Genomic DNA, 23,206 nt, shown 5'->3' with positions numbered 1-23,206 from the left:
TTGAGAAAGGTCTCTATGCAGAGAGATAAATGCATCCTTATTTCCCCAAGAGGACTCAGAACTGTTACATCGTAAAATCACTCCGGCTATATCCATCTCCCTGCCCATCACCCCCCAATACACTGGTTATCTCAAGCTTTATTTCTTGCAAGAAATCAACCACAACGTGGACAGGGGCCTGGGAAGCCTGCACTGTGTATTAACTTTCCTGTTAGCAGGACAGTGCTACCCAGGAGGGATACCTTTCAACACCACAGCCATCTTACCCATCCATGCCTTCAGTCTCCTCACCTGTTCTTTTTACACCTCTGCTTACTCACTTCTTCTGGTTTAAAAGAGCACTTTATTCACTGCTTTTTCAATCATCAGCTTCATTTTTTCCATCCCAGGAAGACTCTAAGTCCACAAGGTATCAAATTTTCACCCAAACCTAGTCTCTAAACGCACTTGTTTAGCTGAATCCCAAGCAAAGTTACATGTATTCATGGACTGGAAGCTGGTTTTCTTGTTCCTGAGACCACAGCCATAGCTCACATGAAGTGCTGCACAGTCCTGTTGGCCTGAAGTCCTTCATACGTCTCTATACACCAGATCTTGGTCTACAGTACAAGGAAAATAAAGCCTTCTCCATCAGAGCTCAGAGAGCACGTAGCAGGCAAGGACACGCCAGCCCTACTTCTGTCTTTTTGTTAGAGCCACTCACCGCGTCTTGCATTAACCAGACAAGTGGTTCTCAGCCTTCTCTTGGCTCAAGCATACCTATGCGTGGGTAATTTTTCATCACACACCTACCCCTATTTGCCAATATATCACACCACCACGTCTTAAGCCAAGCCTATTATTACCTAAAACTTGGGGGTGCACCTGACAGAGCAGTGAGGCGTACCTTGCATACCAGTTAGTCACCCAATTACAATTTAAGCTCCTCAGCAAAGGGCCTTTTTCACCTTTTGTTTTACTAGTGCCTAATACAATGCTGCTTTCATATGTAAATACAGTGGGGTTGTCATCCTGTTTGGGTACAGAGGCAATATATAACTTCGCACATCTGAGTGGATTCTCTTTATGTCAAATAAAGTGGAGGGCAAATAAAGTATTCTACTTTTTTTTTCCCCCACTCTAATTCCATTGCTTGGGGGGGAAAATCTGTTAAAAAAAAAAAGAGAAGTGAGTTTGTAAGCACTTAAACTAACCCTGCATTTTTCACCGGAATCATAGGTTTCATCTTTAAGTAAATGCAGAAGTTTTTCTGAATCATTAAGGACTAAATAAATGACTGAGAAAGAGGAAGAAAATACATAAAAGCCTTCATTATATGCAAAACATGGAGCGAAGCTGCTATGTGAGACATCATATTCCAAACCTGAACTGGGAACTGAATTTTTAATGTAATCCCTATGGCTAGGTGCTGGTAATGTTATTCTGAAGTAAAACATGTGCCTTTTCTCTGTTCATCTGAAATTTTAACTCAAAAAATTATTTTATTTCTGTATATGCCAAGCTGAAAACATACACATGGGAAAAACTTTACATTCTCTGTGCTCTCAAAACCACTACATGGACATCTTCAAATAAGCACTTTACCACACACAAGTGCCTAGATGCTACAGGAAAGTGTATGGAACACAATGTTCTGAAGGAGCTCTCATGGATACAGTTCTAGCCCCCAAAAATAGCTCTAAAAGAAGTTGTACAGGGTGCCAACGGCTGGGAAAACAAAATTCTCTCTCACAACCAAAAGTTGTTCCCATTTCTAGAGCAAGAAACACAATTTGAAGATCTACAAGGTTCACTTTTAAATTTTGTGGGTTTGGAGTGGTTTACATTGCAGGTTTTGGTTTGGGACATTTCACTGTACAAATTAACTTATTGTAGCAGTATCAAAAGCACAGAAAATCCTGTGATGAATCTGCCTTTTTTTTTTCCCCCCATGATAAACAAAGTGCTGCAGACATCAGACGTCAGTAAGAAACTGTCTGTGAAGAGATAATTTAAAAGGGCCTCTGAAAATAAGAAAGCAGCAGGGTGGTGTCTAGTCAAGGCATGATAAGTTAGTTAGCAAACAGACTGGATAGTGCTGATACTAGAGCATGGTAACAGCATGTAAGAATCTGGGCAAATATAACCAAAGGGGTAAAATGGAAACTCCAATGTCATTGCAGAGAATGGGGAGAACAACAAATACACACAAGACATTCAAGTTCACTTGTACTAATGTCTTTCTATGAAAAATTAATGGTTCACCTCAAGAAACTCAACTCAGCCTTCCAGTACCTGAAGGGGGCCCACAGGAAAGCTGGAGATGGACTGTTTACATGGGCATGGAGTGATAGGACAGGGGTAATGGGTTTAAATTAAAAGAGGGTAGATTTAGATTAGGTATTAGGAAGGAATTCTTTACTGTGAGGGTGGTGAGGCACTGGAACAGGTTTGCCCAGAGAAGTTGTGGATGCCCCCTCCCTGGAAGTGTTCAAGGTCAGGTTGGATGGGGCTTTGGGCAACCTGGTCTAGTGGAGGGTGTCCCTGCCCATGGCAGGGGGGCTGGGAACTAGATGATCTTTGAGGTCCCTTCCAACCCAAACCATTCTAGGATTCTATGAAAAAAGCTGCTCTAAAGTTTTTTACTTCCATGTAACAATGAACCCTGGGCTAACTAAGAACTTGGTGATGTGTGTGTACAGAGCTATCTGTCTTTATTTATGATGGTTGTTTTCTGACAAACACCCTACAAATCACAAAGTGCTTGTGCTTCTTACATTTCTTTCCATGGTACGTGGCTCTTTTGCAGCATACCAGTTTACAAAACAAGTCTGACTGATGTTTAGTTTGGTTTTGAATGGAGCACAAAAATGAGTTTCCTATATAAAAAATCTGCCCTATGTGTCATGATTAGGTAATACAAAGAGAAGGACTGAGTCAAAGCATTCTACTTTATTGTAACTTCTTAGAATTGTGGCGTTGCTCCTGACTTTAAGAAGTAACAAATTCAGGCCTTTCTTTTACAGGATTCTTTCCCAGGAAACTGTAGGAGTTAAGTCGCTAGATAAATAGCTGTGTATCACAAGTTAATTCATGCTTCCTCCTCATTTCTTTAACAAAAAAAGGAGCATGCGTGGAAAGGCAGCCAGAACTTATAAATAATACATGGATGGGGAGCCAGGATATCCAAATTCCCAGAAATTTTGAAGTCTAATTTTCATCTCACACCTGTTTTGCTCACACGGAAATCTATTAATTTAAATCATTTTGTGCCTGATTTCCACTGGTTTTTTGATTCAAAATTAGTCTATTCCTCTCTGTTGCTATCAGATCTAGCTATCCACAGAAGAGCCTGGAAAAAATATTTTGCCTGCAATTCAGCATCTCCTTTTTATATTACAAAAAAGACACTTTTCTGCTTCCCAAAGACACAAGGCACTATCCAACATTTAGCATTTTGAATAGGTCAAGTACTTGTTTAAACATTCAGTACTGCTGTCATTATTCTTCCCCGTGGAAGTCTGTATCTGCAATATACCAAATAAGTAACTGCACCAAGATCAATTCAATGGATCTGTGAGTACAAAACCTGGGCAGTGTGGTCCTGTCCTTAAGGAGGCATTTGCAGAAGTAGCGTAAATCTGGTAACAAAGTATGTATCTTTATTTTTGGGAGGCTGTGTTACAATACCTCTAGAAAGATACCATAAAATGAGGCTCATGCTATCTGACCAAGGTTTCTCACTCTTCTAAAGATATAGGTGCTCAAAAACTTTAGACATGAAGAAGCCAATTTATCTGGTCTTCTGAGTTACATCTAGTTTACAGGGGCAGCTGGGAGCACACACAGGACAAATTAATTTTCCTGGCTTCTGCAGCAACCCACAGCTGGCCACCATCTTCTCCCAGCCCCTCGGGTTACAGACATGTTCTGGTTACAGCCAAGATAATAGCTGGAAGCATCCTGTGAGAACAATTTGCAGCTCATGGCCTCCTCCCTGCATGCCCTGAATTACTTCTGGAAATGGCAGATGATGAGAATACAGAAGCCCATCTGACCAATCCTACAGCAAACCTGTGCAGATCCATGGATTAGTGAAGGACAATAAGCCAAACTTTTGTGGGAATTACTGGACCTTCCACATCCGCACTAAATGTTCATATTGCCCACGGGTCCTGCCATGTGACAGGAGAAAGGCCACATGAGGTTCTGCTCTTGTATTCACAAAACCCAAATAACTCAGCTAAAATAATCTGGCTCCCCTGTTGTGTACGAGTTCAGGTTAAAAAGCAAGTTCTATTCAGCTCTAATTGTACAGATGCCACAGTGCTATTTTTCATGTTGTTCCCAATCAAGATGAACTCACTGGTTTTTCTGTGTGCTTCATTTTGTTCTGTTTTTCAAACATGAGGAAAATATTTTCAACACTTTTGTGTTTCACAAATGGAAGACATATCCCTTCCTCCACTCCTTCAGGCATTTGAAGCACCCCTTTTCTTGTCAAAACTAGACACGGCCAATTGCTGAAACTTGAAATGGAGCATGAAAATACTTTTCCACGAGGACAAGAGCCTCCACTTGGCAAGAAAAATAGCAGACTGTTCTCAGAAGTGATGAGCTTTGGAAAACCTACAGTCTGCATATATGAGAGAGGAAAATCTCGTTCCTGTGATAACCATGCCTACCAACAGAGCTGGACAGGAATGTAGGTCTGGGATGGGCAAATTTTCCATCTGTAGATGAGTTGGGTTTGGAGGCTGGCCATGGTGTCCTTCCTATTTAACTTCAGTTGCTTATCCTCTCATTACAAAGCTCATTCTTTCACAGAAACAACTGAGAAGGTATGGTCTTTGTTGATGCTTTGGTACCTGCTCTTTCCACAGGGCTTGGCCTAGAGAAAATCAAGCAGAGTACTTGCCAGTCCCATATTAATTCACCTCTCCAGTCTATGATCAGAAGGTTTATTTTTACAAGAGAAAAGACAGAGAAGACAATGACATGCTTCTGCTTCTGCAGCAACCAGTCCTGGCCTGTGCAAGGAAGTTGCAGTTTAATTAAACCAGTTCAAAAACTGATGCTGTTAAATTAACACTAAGTCTGTGGGAGGATAGATGTTATTTTGCTGAAGAATGTTTTCTATTATTTTAACTGAAGCAGTAAGGCACGGATTTAAGCTAAATCAATATACAACATACTTCAACTGATATGTGTCCAAAAAAGGCATTTGCATCAACGTAATGAAACAGCACAAGATTTTCACGTAGACAAGACTCAGAAGAAAATGTAACCATATTATACTTTGGGAATACTGTGAACATGCCTTGTTTTATCCTTGTCTGCTGTCAACACCTCCTCCACTGCCTCCGGGGGTCTGCTCCCCGCTGCCTGACAGTTTTACTAACTATCTCTTCCTGTCTTATTTACCCTCAGGTACCCACTTGTTGGCAAGTTACACTCTTATTTATCACCAAACCACCCCCTTTGATGTAGTTCTCAAAACTGTACCTTCCTGCAACTCTGCTAAGTTCCTCTTCAGGGTAGTTTCAAGCTGATGTTCCACATACTTTCTCCTATTTCTTCTATTTGCAAGAGTAATAGTTACTACAGCCTCAGAGCCAGACTGGCTGGGGTTTCCTCAGAAACCAAAATGTAACACTTCAGGCTTCTTGAGAGTACAGTGCTGTGGAAATGTCAGAATGTGACTACTCCTTCTGGGAAGTCCATCTCTCTCCAGAGGGTGACACACAGTGACTGAGCAAAAGTATAACAAAGACCATAAACCATTTTTAGCTGCTCTGCTTTCTTATCCCAACGCCTGTTCAATCAGCTTGAGCCTAACAGTTTACACTATAGAGTGGGGAAAGTGCTTGGGAAAAGGTCAGTTCTTATTCTTCTTGCTGTTCTTGGTTCTTCCCCACAGATGCCAGCATGTTCAGGCCAAGGCTGAGTGAGGCAGACCCTGAGGAATTTTGTCTCCCCCATACTGCCTGAGCCACCACCAGGGCCGCATTGTGAACCTCCGGGGGGGACAGAGGGGATCTCTGGTGAGGAAGCACTGGAAAACGTACAGAGTGTTGAAATCGTGACATGCGACCATTCTGAGGACATCAGGGCTAATATACAAAATAGGTTAGACAAGAGTGTGGTATTAGACAGGCTGAGCAAAGAGAGAGTTGATGCCATTGGCAGACATTTTAACAGAAGGCTTGCTCCGATGCTGTTGAATCAATGGCAAATCTCCCAATGGAAGTAGCCTCTGGCCACAAACATATACTTGACAACCCAACTCTGTACAGCACGTACTGCTTCCTATGAGCTGTAGACAGCCCACAATCCCCATTTGATTGCTACAGTCAAAAAGAAGCTGGAAATGCTGAGCACATTAGAGTGCTACAGGACATAGTAAATCCAACTGTGCTAAATTTTAGAGAACCTTTCTGTTTCCCCTGGGATATACAACATGTTGTAAGTGCCCAGTTAACAGGAGGGAGAAAATGGACTTGATTTCCCCCCCACGTATAACAATGCTTAAAAGTGCAGGTTTTGGAACATCTCTGAGAGAGTGGCGAGTTGAGGGAGGAAAAGCAGTCTCATACATTTCAGTGCAATAGGCAGCAGGGAAAAGGAAATTCTTTTCTGTGCCTTTAATTTAAGGATCAGACAATTCAGAAAGTCAGTATGTTAGTGATAATTGCTAATTTCCTCTTCAAAACTCAGATTGTATCTTTTGAGTCCCTACCAGAAAAATTTCGTGCCTACTTATTTATTGCAAATGTAAGCCACCTTCTTTTTTTTTTTTTTTTTTTGCTTCTTATCCTTTTTAGGAAAAGAGCCAGAGGAAGAGAGATTTCCACCTTCTCATTATTACAAAATCTAAGGAATGCAATATGCAATTCAATCTGCTGAGAGATTACTGAAGAAATTCAAAACCAGCGGTCACAGACAAGTTTAACTCTGCCCCCATGTGTGCAAACATTAAAATACATTCTCCCATCCACTATGTGGATCCTGCTCTATTTTTGTGCAAAAGGATGCATTAGTTTATGACACTAATTATATATGACATCCACAATGACCACGTAGCTATAGGACACATTTTCTCTTCTACACTTAGATTTCTCTCTGCATTATGAAACTCTCCTTTATGAATGCATTGGGCACTGAAAAACAAGTCATAGACATACAGCTGTTGCCTGTACTAATAAAATAAGAAGTGGAAAGAAGAAACAGACAACTCTGGAATTTTACCAGAGGGATGGTCTTAGTAAGATTGGAAAAAATGGGGGACTTAATTTTACTTTTCACCATTGCCGCACATACTCTGTGTGAACTTCCCCGTTCTCCCCTGCACCTCGTTTCCCAGCCTGTGAAGTGTAGATACTATCACCTTTGTGTGGGGGGGTGAAAAGGAACTACTTCTTCCTCTGTAAACTCACACCAAGGTTTCTCTAGCCATCTCACTTCATCAGCACACAGCGTCACAAGGCTCCTGGGACCAGCCCAGGCCACCATCCCTGTCATGGGGACACACTGCTCCAGCCAAAAGGGCTCAGCCCTTCCTCGGCCCGTGGCTCACGGCCCACAACCACACAGCCAGCAGCGAGGAAGCACCTCTATGCGCTGAGAGCAAAAGACCTGTGTCTCATGCCCTACCTCGGGACTCCTGTTTATTGACTGACTCATTTTAGTACACCCCCTGACTTTACTGATGACAAATCATGGACCAAAGCATCACAGGCTCTCCATCTGGTAACCCACGGCATAAACTGCAACAGCGTGTTGCAACATCCCAGCACGTATCACCAGTGAGATACGCACGAACAACCCGTGGCACGGGGACAGGGTGCTGCAGGAGCTGAACCCTGCACAAACACAAGCCGGATTGGGACAGAGCCACTCTCAGCCCTTATCTTTTGATAAGGAACTTCACCTGGAGGAAAGGTCCATAGGGCACAGCGCTGCATGGCCCAGTTGGGTGATCACCTCTGCAATTTTTAATTGATTTCAGCTTTCACATTAACTTGTGTAAGTTGAGCCTACAGAGGAAAAGCCACCGCCTTGTTTGCCAGATATGGGAGGATCCAGAGCACCGGCGCCACTCCACCATCCTCCCCCACCCTGGGCAGTGACCAGTCACTATTAAACCAACTGGGCAAGAAGCGGCTGCAGTGGGGCTGGCTCAGTCGGCGTGCAGGGCCATGGCGACCTACGTGCAGCTGAACACTGCAAACAAGATGCCCCTGGTGGGGCTGGGCACCTGGAAGGTAACAGCTTCAGATAAAAGCACCAGTATTGCACAGCTCCCTGGCACAAAACTTGGTTCCCTCTGGTCCAGGTCTGGAGAACTGTCCTGGTGTCTGGGGCTCTGCTTTACCTGGCTGTTGCGTTGAACCTGCGTTGGAGTAGGGCTATGGAGAAATGGCAGCAGACTGGCTTCAAGCCCTGGAGCCCATGTTTATGACTGCAAGAAGTACTGTTCTTGTAAAGAAAAAAGACAACAACCTGCGGCAAGGGGGGGTTGCTTTCAGAAAGGTGGTTTTCCTAATTTTATTTTGCTAGGATACAGGTATTTAACATGTACTGATTTGAGATTCTTAAGATTTATGCATTATTTTCAGTCCCTAGCTGGGCAAGTAACAGCTGCAGTGATGGCTGCCATCGATGCTGGGTACCGCCACTTTGACTGTGCCTATGTGTACCAGAATGAGAATGAAGTTGGGGAAGGGATCCAGCAGAAAATCAAGGAAGGTGTTGTGAAACGAGAGGACCTCTTCATTGTCAGTAAGGTAAGGATCTGACGATCTTTCACTCTGGAGCAGGGGTAGGGGAATGCTTTGTCTATAGTATTTTCATAGTAGGATGCTTAAGTACAGGAAACAAACTTTATGTTGTAGGATAAAGCAATTCATAACATCATTCGAGTCACTCCTGATGCAAACTTACTGCTTCACCCCGTTCTGTATGGAGAGTTAGGAAGGATACGCTGTATCTGCACCCTGCTGTGGTCTGGCACTCTGCTGAGGAGACCCAGAAGTGCTGGGGGATGGACGAGGAGGAACCTGGCCCTCCATCTCATACCTGCAGACCAGCTGGTGCAGAAGAAGGGAAGCAGAAAAAGGCAGTGGGCCAGGTAGCACCAAGCAAGGTAGAAACCTGTGATGCAGAGGTCTGGCATCACTTGGTGTCATGGACTGACACAGAGGCAATGCCAGTTTGGCAATGGCACCTCACTGACTGCTAAAGCACAGCAGAGGAGATGAGCCTGGCAGTGCCTGGTGCTTGGTCCAGCAGCCCGGCTCGCAGTCCTGCCAAAGCAGTGTCTTTGCTGTGTGAGGAAGATGAGGTTCTGGGCACCTTGGGACAGTGTAATCTGCCCAGCACCTATCCCAAGGAAGCTGTGGTTGGTGGCTTCTCTTCCTCTTGCTTATTAAGAGAAACGGGCTATTTCGCTGGATTTTGAAGTTGCTGCTTGCCTTGGTAAAGGTTGGAGCCAACCGTTTCTCTGTGGCTTGTCTTACATTTTCTTCGCTTTGCCTGCTAAATTTTTTACAGGAAATGTACAAATGGTCAAATCTGACAGAAATCTTTCTTGAGCTAAGCCATCCTCTTCTATGCAAGTCTGACCTTGCAATAGGATTTATTACTATAGATCTGTCTGATCATGCGTACTGCCACTGCATATAGTGCATTTAGTGTCACAGGCCAGTCCTGTCACAGAGCAAGTCCCCTCTGAAGAGCACTAGGACGGCCTAATTCCACATCACCTTCCAAAGAAGATGGAGCATTTCCATCCTGGGCAGGAGAGCACCTGAGAACTTTAACCCAGGAGGTCACAGTGTGCCTTGGCTTTTTGTCTCTAGCTGTGGTGCACATTTCATGACAAACCTCTGGTGAAGGGAGCCTGCCAGAAGACCCTTGCTGACCTGAAACTGGATTACCTGGATCTCTACCTCATGCACTGGCCTCTTGGGTTCAAGGTACAGTAACAGCAATGCCCTTGGCTTTCCCTCCTGGGAGAACTCCTCAAAACTGCCAGTAACACTTGCGGCACTACTGCTGCTCCAGTCCAGGAAGACCATGGATGGGTCTGTTGTGTGTACCAGCACTGCTCCAGTGCTGCTCATTCAGCTTTACTCTGGCCACGCGAGCCAGGCTCTTGATCTCTGCCCCGAGACTGCTGCTTGCACAGCGTCCTCTGCCCTTTTGATAGTGGGAGGGACAGACCTGGCACTGAGATCAGGCCTCCCAGCTGCAAGTATCAGTTGTGACACTTTGCCTTTCTTTTACAAATCCAAAGCATGCTCATCAGAAAAGTATTCCTTGCAGGAAGGAAGGTTGTGCTTTGTTGCCTGACAGAAATTCTTTCCTCTGCATGTTACGGAATTGCAGAGTGGAAGAAAATGCTTTTGTTTTCCATTTCTCTCTTTAATCACCAAGTACTAAATACAGTCCAGATTGAGCTGACCTTGCTTGCATGAGTCTTAGCATTGTTTCACAGACTTTGGATTTCAAAAGATGAGGCTTTCTGATACCAAACTTTTGCAGACTACATGTAGTTCGAAAGATTTATGTCAGTTTATGTGTATACATATACACATACACCTTTAGCCTTTCCTTTCTGCTACACCCAGATCAAAATCTCTATTCTACCTAATGCTTTTGAGCTCAACTTTTCATTCTCTCAATATTGTTTTGGATTGCTCTATGTGGACAAAGCTGTCAAGTGAAACTGCATAATATTGTGGCATGTAGAAAATTCCAATCATTCAAAACACTTTGGCTATACTGTCTAGTTACAGGCTGTTTTAATTTTCCTAATGCAGCAACTTAAACAGTGAGCCTCCCCATGGGAAATCTGTCAGCAGTACGTTTTTCAGCAGATGTACTCCAGTATAAATGTGTACATTCACAGCACCAAAGTCAAACCTCCATATATATATTTTTAAAACAACTAAAGGAGCTAGTATTCCTAATCGTGCATAACAGAACAATACATGATGTAAACTCATGTAAGACTCTAGGATATTGTTATATGAGTAAATCACTTCCCTGCATGCATTTTGTGCATCACCACTTCAGCAGGTCCATCCAGCAGAAATACCTGCCTTTATTGGGATAGTAGGTGGCAAAATACCATGATCCTGCATGAAGTAAGAATAAGAAATGACTGAAGAATTAATTACATTATGATGAGAATTACTTGAGTTTTTTTCATGCACTATTAGCTTTAGCATCTACATTCCTGTTTGGTTCTTTTACATAGCTAGTGTCCCAACAGAGATTATTTCAGGCATTTTCTCTCTCATTGACAGGCAGGAGAGGAGCTGTTTCCCAAAGATGACAAAGGCATGTCAATACCCAGCAACACAGATATTCTGCATACATGGGAGGTAAGTTCAGCCACAGCAGGAGACGTGTCCTCTATCCTTGTCGGTTTTTTCCATGTTTTCATTACCTTCAGCAATCACAGAGCTGTTGCGTCATGCATATAAAATTAGTTGGAAGGAATTTAAGGCAGTACAAAGTGGCTTTTCATAATGTGCATGCTTAGTCATTACCTAGTGATTCCTATTCCCCGAGTCCCTTATTTGACTGCCTGACCCACAATGAGCTGCTCAATCACTTTCAGTGGAGCTGCAGACCAGACTGAGGTTAGAAAAAGTTTGTTGCTTGACCATAACAACTGTACAATTGTCTTCATTACATTTCTTGCACCATTCTTTGAGTGCTCAAATAAATTTTACAGAAATAAAGACATTTTAAGTTGACATCTTGCCTACAGCGCAGGGCACAGCCCTCCAGTGCTTGCAGAATAGTGGATTACTGAGTGTTGTTGTTCTTTTCCTCATGTAACTTGGTGCAAATTTCCACAAACGCAGGGAATGAGAATTTGGGCTTGGGTGAGACGGCACTAACATACGAGTACCTGCTTTTCTCTCAGAGAACTTTGCGACTCTAAATACTTATTTTGTGCTGCTCGTGTCAGGAAACAAGCCAAATCAGGAAGAACATCTTCTTCAAGACCTGTCTTGCATACTGGATGATGATTTTGTTCCCCTTTGTGTTAGGCCATGGAAGAGCTGGTGGATGCTGGTCTGGTAAAGGCCATTGGTATCTCCAACTTCAACCATGAACAGACTGAAAGAATCCTGAACAAACCTGGACTGAAATACAAGCCTGCCAATAACCAGGTAAGCTGCAAAGTGACTGCAGGTAAATAGTTTTCAGGGATTATAAAGATCTGATTACAGTGGAATGAGGAGATGGAAAAAGGGAGAACAAAGTAAATAACAGCATGTACTCTAAATCCTGCTCTGTGGATACTTCTGAGTACAGAAGGCACTCAGATACTTCCTTTTTTGTCTCACCCTGCTGAACCACTGTTTACAAATGTTGGACTATTTCCCTGGAAACATTCTTTCTGGAAGAATAAAGAACCCAGAAATAAGCCTCGTGAAACCCCCACAGCAAAAAATGTATAAGCACTTTGTATAAAAATAGGTGTTTTCAATACTAAGGATGCACATTATCACGCAGGCCACTGGCAAATTAGGGGGAAAGGCAGCCTCTAATTGGATTAGGAGATAATCCATGGAGCACAACAATATTACAACAACCTCTGTGCCTTTGTGTTGGCAGATCGAATGTCATCCATATCTTACCCAGGAGAAGCTGATCAAGTACTGTCACAGCAAAGGGATTGCTGTGACAGCATACTGTCCCCTTGGCTCTCCTGACAGGCCATGGTAAGATTTTTTGCAATTTCCAAGGGAGCTGGTATGGATTATGCTTGTAACATTGAGGCTACAAATGCACTATTAATCATTCATCTAGATACAGATCTCTGTTGGCTGGATCTTTCTATGGAGGTTTCTTGCCACTGATTTCTTTTCTCTGTGTAGGGCTAAGCCAGAGGATCCTTCCCTTCTGGATGACCCCAAGATCAAAGAGATTGCAGCCAAGCACAACAAAACCCCAGCACAGGTACGTACATGCCAGACAATGGGTACTCCTTCCTGTAACACAGCTGTTAAGGAAAATAGAGCTGAGGAGTGGGTAGACGATCCATTCATTCCCCATGAATTTTGTGGCACTCCTCTGATTTTTTCCTAACCATGCAGATTTTTTTATTATATGGCCTGCAAAACATTCTACTGTTATCTCTTTGGCCCTCAAAGAGATTCTTGACCCATCTTCAGATGTCACTTCCCCTCTCAAGTCCTCTTACAGAGAATGAAAGCCTTGCATAGACTGCTGGAAGTCCAGGTGGGAAGAAAAGGAACTGACCATCCCAAAACTGGATGGAAAAGGAGGCCTTCCGTGTGGGCCTCCACCACTTCCCTCTTTGCCCTTCAGGATGTGCTACCTAGGCCACAGGGATGGGAATGATATGAACTGTAGCTCCACAGAAAAAGTTTAGTTCTACTGAAATATACACTTGATGGCAAACAGATGTTGGAACAGGCTCTGCTTCCTCCAGAGCGGAGACTGTCTTCTCTCTGACTCAGTGGTCTGTTCCTGCAGGTTCTCCTTCGCTTCCAGATCCAGAGAAATGTGATTGTGATTCCCAAGTCTGTCACACCACAACGCATTGTGGAGAACTTCAAGGTGAGTGATTATGAGTGAGCTGAGTGCTGCCCTTCAGGGATGACATGGCTTCTCCCTGCAGAGCAAACAGCAATCCTTTCTCACCATTGCCCAGGTCCTCCTCAGGCAAGAGAACTGGGCTTTTTCTTTCTTTATGCTTACCTAGACTCTGCTGAGGGTTAAGCCAGGCCTACTTTTGGAGATGACAGATGAACAGGTCTTATATGGTATGTCGTGTCCTGTGGCTTGTGGATGAATCAGAAGGCACAGCTTGCTTGGAGCCCACACACAGTAACATGCCAGTAAAGTCTTATATAGAATAAGCAATGTTCATAAAATAGTTCCTGTCTCCATAAAACAAGTTGTTCCTCTATCTGTTAACTCAGTGGTCCATGACTGAAAATGGATCCTCCAAGGTGGAGCTGCTTTCTAATCTTGTCTTTCTTTACACGGTTTGATTTTTCAAAGAGATGATTTCCAGTTGTTTCTCTTGTTAGGTGTTTGACTTTGAATTGACTAAAGAGGAGATGGCAACTATTCTCAGCTTTAACAGAAACTGGAGGATCTGTGCAATGAGCATGTAAGTGACACTGCTTGTTTGCTTCTGACTCTTAAACTTTGAATATTCTTTACGAGGAATTTTGTGTCACAGCTACTAGGTAGCATGAAATGCAGTTTATTTAAAAATCATGCCAACTCAAATTCCAACTGGCTTGTCCAAAAAATACTTTTTCAGGAGAGGGTTTAGTATTTACATTTTAAAAACAAAACAAAAGAAACAAAACCAAATTACATTCTCATTTTGAATTCAGTTTCCAGGAAACTCTGTAACTTGAATTACAAAAAATGGGTTCTGGATGTTCATTTCATCTTTGTTTGTATTAGAGAAATGAGGACATCTATCTCCACATATTCTTCCTGTAATTATTACATGATGCAGATCTTCCCTTGGTGGCTCCTCCATGCACCTGTATGTAATATTTTGGTCACTCATGAAAATAACATTCCCTCTTTGATTTCTTTCAGGTCCACAACTCACAAGGAGTACCCTTTCCATGCAGAATACTGAAGATGCTTGTAACATGGCCTTCACTAGACCTCTGGTGTCTCATGTGCCTCTGCTCTAACTTTGAGCTGTCTATTTATCTAGTTTTCTTACTGCTGCCAGTGAAGACACGGGATGTTTATCCCATGAAATTTGAGTTCTTTTTTTGGAAGAAGGAAAGAGTATTTTCTACAGAATAAAATGTGGGATGTAATAATTTTCTGCTTATTAGAAGAGAGGATTACTACTGAAGAGCCTAAGCAGAGGTCCTACGCAGAAGACAGGGAGAGTTTGTACCACCATTCAGTGATTGCCTTCCATCTTGTATCAGCAGAAACAAGATGTTGACAAACCACCAAAAAAAACCCCATGCATGCACAATTTCATCAGAAGTGTCCCATATTTTAAATAAAATTAACTTTGAAATGCAAAACCATAATTGGCTGAAAGTCTAGTGGAGGAAAAGTCAAAAACCCTCCTACCCAGAGAGGATGGCTGCAGTCACTTGCACTTTGGGGACAAGCCACTCAGCACTTTCCCCTCCGGGCACCAGAGGGCAGCCAGCCCTCAGAGGAGACCTGTGTTACCCCTCTTCTGCCGGCCACCAGGCCCCGAGATCCAGCCACAGCCCCCTCCAGTGCTGGGGGGCATTTCAGATGCCACACAACCCAGGCGTCTGCCCCATGGTCAGGGAAGGCTCAGCGCCTTGGTGCTGCGCCTAAACCCCCGGCACCTTAGGATCTTCTTCCCAAAATTTCCACTTTCAATTCACAAAGATATAATCCAAGACCATGTGTTTCTCAGCTTCCCAAAGGAAGCAGCCCATAAAGCCCTCAGCAATCTCCAAGCAGAGGTAAGATATCCATCCTGCAAAAAAATACACCATTATTGAACCTGGCAACGGTCCAATATTTAATATGGCATGAGAGCCAAAGATGTAGGGAAGTGCTACCACCCTTCACAACCACCCTCTTTGCCTTGGAAAGCTCCTGCTCAAACATATGCTCTAATTCACAGCAGAGCCACCATTGTAGGCACAGTCTCACAAATTCATCCAGACGCTCCTTGGCTAAGGGCAGCACTTACTGACCCATCCCACCCACACTGAAGGGCTCTCCTGCTCCCATGTGAAGGGTCTTCTCTCATCCCAGGGCACACACAACAACCTCCTGAAAGGACACATCAGAAGGGTTTAGCCACATCAACTTGCTCAATCAGGCCTAGGTGTCAGGGTGCACAGATGCTTAACAAGCAACTGGAAGTTGAATCAATGCACACCAGTTAGCAAGATAAACATCCTGTTTCAATATACTTCTTTCCCAAAGGCCCTACCACCAGCTGACAACCCCAGCCACATCTTGAGGACAGAGAAGCAACTGACAGCTCCCATGTCTTGGCATGATCTGGGGAAAGTCTCACACCAACAGGTGTAAACAGCGAAGCAAAACACAAACCTTCTGCCCAAAATCCTCTGTTAAAAGACACAGACATCTCTCATGCAAGAAACCATTGGGGAAAACCAAGCACCCACCTGCACAGGAGAATGTGAACAGGCCACAGAGGAAGCAACACAAAAATCTCAAAAATGAGAGGAAGGACAAATTGCATTTCTCAGCTGTGCTCTCCACCAAGTCTCATTATCTGTCATCACACACTCTACCTAGCTCCTTGCCACAGGAACACAAGACTTTGAAACCTCTCTCCAGACGGATGCACTCAGAAGAATGAGACCAAGCACTACAAGGTTTTCTGCCCTTTCTTACAGGAGATCCCACCTTACTGGCCACAGAGCCAGGCTTTGCAAGCTTCCACAGACTCGCAGAGCATGACTCTCTGATGGCACCAGTTCACCTTGGTACCAATCCAGTACAAAACCTGGCTGATTCTGGCAGTTCCTACACCAAGACTTGAAACCCACTCACCATTGATTGTTTCTGAATGTGACGCTGCTAACACTAATATATCAACAGCGCAGCCCCCTGAGCAGCCTGAGTGCCTCAGGAATACAAAGGAGAGCAGAGGCAAACTGGTACTTTAGCTGGTCTCTAGGCTCTCTTAAGAAAATTCATCGCAGCAAAGGCAATATGTGTCATTTTATGATTTTCGCTGACTTCTCTGAACAACAAACCAGCACCCAAGAAGCTGAGCACACTCAGACCAGATCCATGGAGAAGGAATCCCAAAAAAGGATGAAAGATAAGCCCTGGGTTGTATAAGTTATGTGATTCAACTGAAACACCACATCCTGCTGAGGGTAGCCGATGGCACTGACACGAACAGGAGGAAGAGTAAAGAAAAACTAATTATCTTGTCTGCCTTCAGTTAAATGAAGCAAAAAGAACCTGGGCATCTGCTGTGGGAGAGGCACCCAGAGGAAAATGCACTATTATACATACTTACAATTTATGCTTGTACCTGAATCAATTCTCCAAGTATAAGCAAAGAGCAAAGCCTCCCGAGCAGTCCTAACATACCATTAAAAAGTACTTATAGGATCCTGCTGATAAATCAGGGTTTTTTCACTGCACTGTGACCACCTCATCAGTACAGCATATTTTGTCTCTGCAAAATTTCAAAGTCAGTTTTTAATGTGAAATTCAAGGTCACATACCATTTATTTCTACACTTGTATATTTTATTCTGAAGTGTGGTCTGCACTTCCCTAAAGACAGAGGGACAATGTGATCATTGTGACATTCACTGAAAACTCAATGCTCTTCTGTAGCTTTGAAAACATACTAAAAAATACTTTCTCCCAACATTTAAAAGGAAGTGGTTTATACTCATTATTTTCTACATGACTCATAAGCTCACTTACTCCAAATTGAAAGCTGCATTTGTCCCATCTGGAGAGGGGAAGAGGGTGCTCTCCATTCTCATGAGCCAGTCACACCAAGGTTTCTCTAGCCATCTCACTTCATCAGCACACAGCGTCACAAGGCTCCTGGGACCAGCCCAGGCCACCATCCCTGTCATGGGGACACACTGCTCCAGCCAAAAGGGCTCAGCCCTTCCTCGGCCCGTGGCTCACGGCCCACAACCACACAGCCAGCAGCGAGGAAGCACCTCTATGCACTGAGAGCAAAAGACCTGTGTCTCATGCCCTACCTGGGGACTCCTGTTTATTGACTGACTCATTTTAGTACACCCCGTGACTTTACTGATGACAAATCATGGACCAAAGCATCACAGGCTCTCCATCTGGTAACCCACGGCATAAACTGCAACAGCGTGTTGCAACATCCCAGCACGTATCACCAGTGAGATACGCACGAACAACCCGTGGCACGGGGACAGGGTGCTGCAGGAGCTGAACCCTGCACAAACACAAGCCGGATTGGGACAGAGCCACTCTCAGCCCTTATCTTTTGATAAGGAACACCACCGGGATGAAAGGTGCACAGGGCACACCCGAGGGCAGTCATCACCTCCGCCATTTTGAACTGACTTCAGCTCTCACACGAGCCCACACGAACTGAGCCTCCACAGAAGGCCTGCCCGAGCCGGGGCTGGCCTGCCCTAGAGGGGTCGGTGTGAGGCCCGCTGGGCCCCGGCGCGGCCGTTACCGCCCGGCTCTGCCGTGGCACCCGCCGCGCACAGTGGATGCCTTGCGCCAGGCCTCAGCAGCCGGGCCCGCCTGAATGAGACGGCGGCTCCGGTGGGAACCGCCACTTCCGGAGCAATATGAAAGCAGTCGAGCCGAGCCGAGAAGGAGAGGGCGCAAGGGGCGGCCTAGAGGCGCTGCGAAGCTCCCCCAGACACCCCCCACAGCCAGGTAGTTCCCCCCGCACCTTACCATAGCAACCGGCTGGGATCCCTATTGGTTGCCCCGCTTTGCTGCTGATTGGGCGGCGATGTCATCGGGGCAGGACGTGAGTGGTGATTGGCTGCTAGGGAGGGGAAGGCCGAGCGGGGGGCACCACCCCCGGGGAAGGGCCGTACCGACAGCTCGGGGGCGGGCCCGGCCGCTGTTAAAGCGCACGGCGGGCGGTGCGTTCCTGAGTGGGGCAATGGCGACCTACGTACGGCTGGGTGCTGCGGCCAAGATGCCCCTCTTGGGGCTCGGCACATGGAAGGTAACCGCGGCGAGCCCTCCTGCAGCGCGTACGGGGTCGCCGCCATGTGGCCCGGCCGTACCGTTTGGGGAACTCCGGTCGTGCTTGGCACCGAGGGTCTCTCGCTCCCCCCTCGCAGCAGCCCGAGCCCCTGCGCTGTTGCGGGGCTCTTGCCCGGGGACGTGGGTCGCTGAGGGCCCTCGGCTGGGCTGAACCCCTGTGCTGGCAGCTGTCGGGGGCTTCTCAGAAGCGGTGTGGGAGGTGAGGAGGCCTTGGTCTGGCCCTGGAGAACTGCCCTGGTGTTGGGGCCTCAGCTCTGTTGGGCTGAGCCCTGCCTGGGAGTGGGGTGACAGAGGAACGGCTGGAGGCTGGCTTTAAGCTCAGGAGCCCGTGTGTGAGATGTGTATGGGCCTAAGAAAGCTTTATGGAAAATCTCTTTTTAAAGCCCCTTTGTGTGTTTATCTACCCTCTGGTTACCTAGGGAGCAGCTTGTAGGAATGCCAAAATTGAGACATGTTATACCCTTTTCCCTTCAGTCCCCACCAGGTAAGGTGGAAGCTGCCGTGATGGCTGCCATCGATGCTGGGTACCGCCACTTTGACTGTGCCTATGTGTACCAGAATGAGAATGAAGTTGGGGAAGGGATCCAGCAGAAAATCAAGGAAGGTGTTGTGAAACGAGAGGACCTCTTCATTGTCAGTAAGGTAAGGATCTGACGATCTTTCACTCTGGAGCAGGGGTAGGGGAATGCTTTGTCTATAGTATTTTCATAGTAGGATGCTTAAGTACAGGAAACAAACTTTATGTTGTAGGATAAAGCAATTCATAACATCATTCGAGTCACTCCTGATGCAAACTTACTGCTTCACCCCGTTCTGTATGGAGAGTTAGGAAGGATACGCTGTATCTGCACCCTGCTGTGGTCTGGCACTCTGCTGAGGAGACCCAGAAGTGCTGGGGGATGGACGAGGAGGAACCTGGCCCTCCATCTCATACCTGCAGACCAGCTGGTGCAGAAGAAAGGAAGCAGAAAAAGGCAGTGGGCCAGGTAGCACCAACCAAGGTAGAAACCTGTGATGCAGAGGTCTGGCATCACTTGGTGTCATGGACTGACACAGAGGCAATGCCAGTTTGGCAATGGCACCTCACTGACTGCTAAAGCACAGCAGAGGAGATGAGCCTGGCAGTGCCTGGTGCTTGGTCCAGCAGCCCGGCTCGCAGTCCTGCCAAAGCAGTGTCTCTGCTGTGTGAGGAAGATGAGGTTCTGGGCACCTTGGGACAGTGTAATCTGCCCAGCACCTGTCCCAAGGAAGCTGTGGTTGGTGGCTTCTCTTCCTCTTGCTTATTAAGAGAAACGGGCTATTTCGCTGGATTTTGAAGTTGCTGCTTGCCTTGGTAAAGGTTGGAGCCAACCGTTTCTCTGTGGCTTGTCTTACATTTTCTTCGCTTTGCCTGCTGCAAAGGCAGACCCTGTGTAAAAGGGGATAGCGCGAATGATGTTTTAAGTAATGGAACCAGAGGACTCTGTCTGTTATGATCCTGCTTACTGCCTTCAGTGTCACAGGCCAGTCCTGTCACAGAGCAAGTCCCTTCTGAAGAGCATTAGGATGGCCTAATTCCACATCACCTTCCAAAGAAGATGGAGCATTCCTGTCCTGGACAGGAGAGCTTTAACCCAGGAGGTCATGGTGTGCTTTGCTTTTTGTCTCTAGCTGTGGTGCACATTTTATGACAAACCTCTGGTGAAGGGAGCCTGCCAGAAGACCCTTGCTGACCTGAAACTGGATTACCTGGATCTCTACCTCATGCACTGGCCTTTTGGTTTGAAGGTATAGTAACAGCAATGCCCTTGGCTTTGTTTCTCGTGACTACTGCTTTTGGGGAGCTATGTGGCTTTACAGCCCAACAATTGCTCTGGCTGAGAAAGGCAGTTGGTGTCTCTTGTGTGTACCAGCACTCTTCTGGTGCTCAGCTTTACTCTGGCTCTGTGAGCCAGGCTCTTGATCTCTGCCTCTGAGACTGCTGGTTGCATACCCCTTTGATCTTGGGAATGATGGCCTGAAAACTAGGGGCAGATCTCCTAGCTGCAAGCATACGATAGGGCTGCTTTCTCCTATGAATCAGTGTATGCTCACTGAAAATCAGCCCTTGCTGGAAGGTGGGCTGCACTTTGCTGCCTGTCAGAAATCTTGCTCTGTGTGTTACAGAATCACAGAGCAAGAGAAAATACTTCTGTTTTCCATGTCTCTCTCTAATCCCCAAGTCTTTAATACAGTACGGATTGAGCTGACCTTGTCTCTAAGAGCCTTAGTGTTGCTCCAGGGAGACAGGAATTCCAAAGGTGAAACTTCTTGGAGCCTAAACTTTTTCACTGATTAGTGAAGGAGTTGATGTCTCAGTTTGACTATTTCTAGTCTTAACCTTTCCTTCGTGCTACAGTCTGATCAGTCTCCATACTACCTGTTGCTTTTGAGATGCTCACCTTATTTCATACCCTTTCAGCTTCACATTAACAAAGCTGTGAAAATGAAGCTGTCTCATAGTGACAGTAGCAAACAGCTGTTAAACACAGTTCAGTCTTGGTGTCTTTTCATAACTTGTACGTAAAGGGTCTTCTAACTTTCCTAGTATTAGCGGCTTTACCCTGAGCTTTGTCATAGAAGAACTGACACTGCATGTAACATGTCTTTTTAGCAGATCTGGTGGCATATAGACAAAGCTACATGTTTCCAGTACTTAAGTCCCCTGATACTCTTCTGGAAAAAGAAAAAAACAGTTCTTCCTAAGTGGGCACAAAAGAACAATACATGAAGTGAACATGTATGAGACTGGAGGCTATAGTTGAGTGATGCGTTTCCCTGTACATGTTTGGGCAAGTCATCACTTTGAGGGGTCCAGCAGAAAAACCTGTCTTTATGGGAATGGTCACTGGCAGAAATGCCTTAAATTCCTCCTGCGCCTCAGGAAGGAATGACAGAATGTAGACAAGAATTAATGTTCTGGCCTGCACGAGAAGTTTAAGCTGTCATGGTTGTGAGCTCTCATGGTATTAAGTGAATTTCTCAACAGATTTTCAAGCATTTTCTGTCCCCCTGACAGGCAGGAGAGGAGCTGTTTCCCACAGATGACAAAGGCATGTCAATACCCAGCAACACTGATATTCTGCATACATGGGAGGTAAGTTCAGCCACAGCAGGAGAATCATGTCTTCTGCCTTCAGCAGTCACAGAATGGCTTATGCATGTATGCAGAATTAGTTGAAAGGAATTCACAGAAGTATGTGGCAGCTGCTGTGACAGCAGTATGTAGCATGCTTACTCAAGCTATTATTGCTGTTCACTGTGGAGTAGCATCTCAAGTCACTGAGCTGCACAGTTACTTTCAGTGGAGCTGCAGACCAGACTGAGGTTAGAAAAAATTATTTACTTGATCATAACTACGTGACTTTTCTTCACCACAGTTCTCATGCAGTTCTTGAACTGCTGAAAGCAATTTTGCAGAGACAGACAATCAAGTTGTGATCCTGTCATCCTCCCAAGGTGTAGCCCTCCAGTGCTGTGATGGTAGTGACTTAGAGTCGTCTTTTTCCTTGTGTAACTCAGTGAATTTCAGTCCCGACAATGATTTTGGGCTTTGGTGTGATAAAGACATGGCATAGATACTACCAGTCCCCACTTCCTCTTGAGGATCAAAAACTTGGCAAGTCCAAACAGTTATTTTTGTGCTTCCCATGAAGGGAAACAAGCCACCTCAGGAAAAAATGTGTTCAGGCCCTGTCTTGTACGCTGGATGTTGACTTTGTTCCCCTTTGTGTTAGGCAATGGAAGAGCTGGTGGATGCTGGTCTGGTAAAAGCCATTGGTATCTCCAACTTTAACCGTGAGCAGACTGAAAGAATCCTGAACAAACCAGGACTGAAACACAAGCCTGCAAATAACCAGGTAAGCTGCAAAGTGACTGCAGGTGAATAGTTTTCAGGGATTATAAAGATCTGATTACAGTGGAATGAGGAGATGGAAAAAGGGAGAACAAAGTAGATAACAGCATGTGCTTTAAATCCCACTATGTGGATGTTTCTTGGTACAAAAAGGGGTGGAATATTTCCTTTGTCTCACCTTGTTAAACTGCTGTTTACAAATTCTGGAGTATTTCCTATGAAGCATTCTCTCTGGAGGGATAAAGAATCCAGACATGAGCTATCATTCTGACTGTAATCAGTGACTTTTTATAAAGCCTCTTGGAACAAAATCCAAGAAGCATATAAGGACTCAATATAAAAGTTGGTGCCCTATAGAATTAGTCTTCTATTGTCACATAGACCACATGCAGGGTAGGATTAAGGCAGCCTGTAATTAAAAAAAATTAAGATTCAGAAGAAAATCTCTGGAGCATGGAAACACTACAGTAGTTCTACAGTCTCTACTCCTGTGTTGGCAGATCGAGTGTCATCCATACCTTTCCCAGGAAAAGCTTATCAACTATTGCCAATCCAAAGGGATCACTGTGACAGCATATTGTCCCCTTGGGCGCCCTGACAGGTA

The 23,206-nt window shown here is 45.2% G+C and overlaps 2 protein-coding genes across 7 annotated transcripts in view; one reads left to right on the top strand and one right to left on the bottom strand.

The window, feature by feature from the left end:
* BPGM (bisphosphoglycerate mutase) overlaps positions 1-18,446 on the bottom strand; it is a 37,188-nt gene extending 18,742 nt beyond the window's left edge. The window contains exon 1 of the mRNA XM_054813744.1: positions 18,408-18,446. The gene's annotated coding sequence lies outside the window, so the exon portion shown is untranslated. The remainder of the gene's footprint in view (positions 1-18,407) is intronic.
* LOC129201874 (aldo-keto reductase family 1 member B1-like) overlaps positions 8,032-23,206 on the top strand; it is a 30,989-nt gene continuing 15,814 nt past the window's right edge. Inside the window, exons 1-10 of one of the 6 annotated variants that reach the window (XM_054813734.1) lie at positions 8,032-8,243; positions 8,598-8,765; positions 9,840-9,956; positions 11,292-11,369; positions 12,048-12,170; positions 12,619-12,725; positions 12,882-12,963; positions 13,504-13,587; positions 14,064-14,146; positions 14,593-14,828. In XM_054813734.1, the coding sequence (XP_054669709.1) occupies positions 8,178-8,243; positions 8,598-8,765; positions 9,840-9,956; positions 11,292-11,369; positions 12,048-12,170; positions 12,619-12,725; positions 12,882-12,963; positions 13,504-13,587; positions 14,064-14,146; positions 14,593-14,635 (951 nt within the window). In that variant the 5' untranslated portion in view covers positions 8,032-8,177 and the 3' untranslated portion in view covers positions 14,636-14,828. Of the gene's footprint in view, positions 8,244-8,332; positions 8,512-8,597; positions 8,766-9,839; positions 9,957-11,291; positions 11,370-12,047; positions 12,171-12,618; positions 12,726-12,881; positions 12,964-13,503; positions 13,588-14,063; positions 14,147-14,592; positions 14,829-18,545; positions 18,688-19,202; positions 19,371-19,393; positions 20,349-20,378; positions 20,496-21,765; positions 21,844-22,483; positions 22,607-23,102; positions 23,204-23,206 lie in introns of those variants that run through there. The other 5 variants (XM_054813732.1, XM_054813733.1, XM_054813736.1 and 2 more) reach the window with 5 other exon arrangements.

This window comes from Grus americana, chromosome 1 (assembly GCF_028858705.1).
Source record: "Grus americana isolate bGruAme1 chromosome 1, bGruAme1.mat, whole genome shotgun sequence".
Lineage (NCBI taxonomy): Eukaryota > Metazoa > Chordata > Aves > Gruiformes > Gruidae > Grus > Grus americana.
This window is presented reverse-complemented; position numbering and strand designations above follow the sequence as displayed.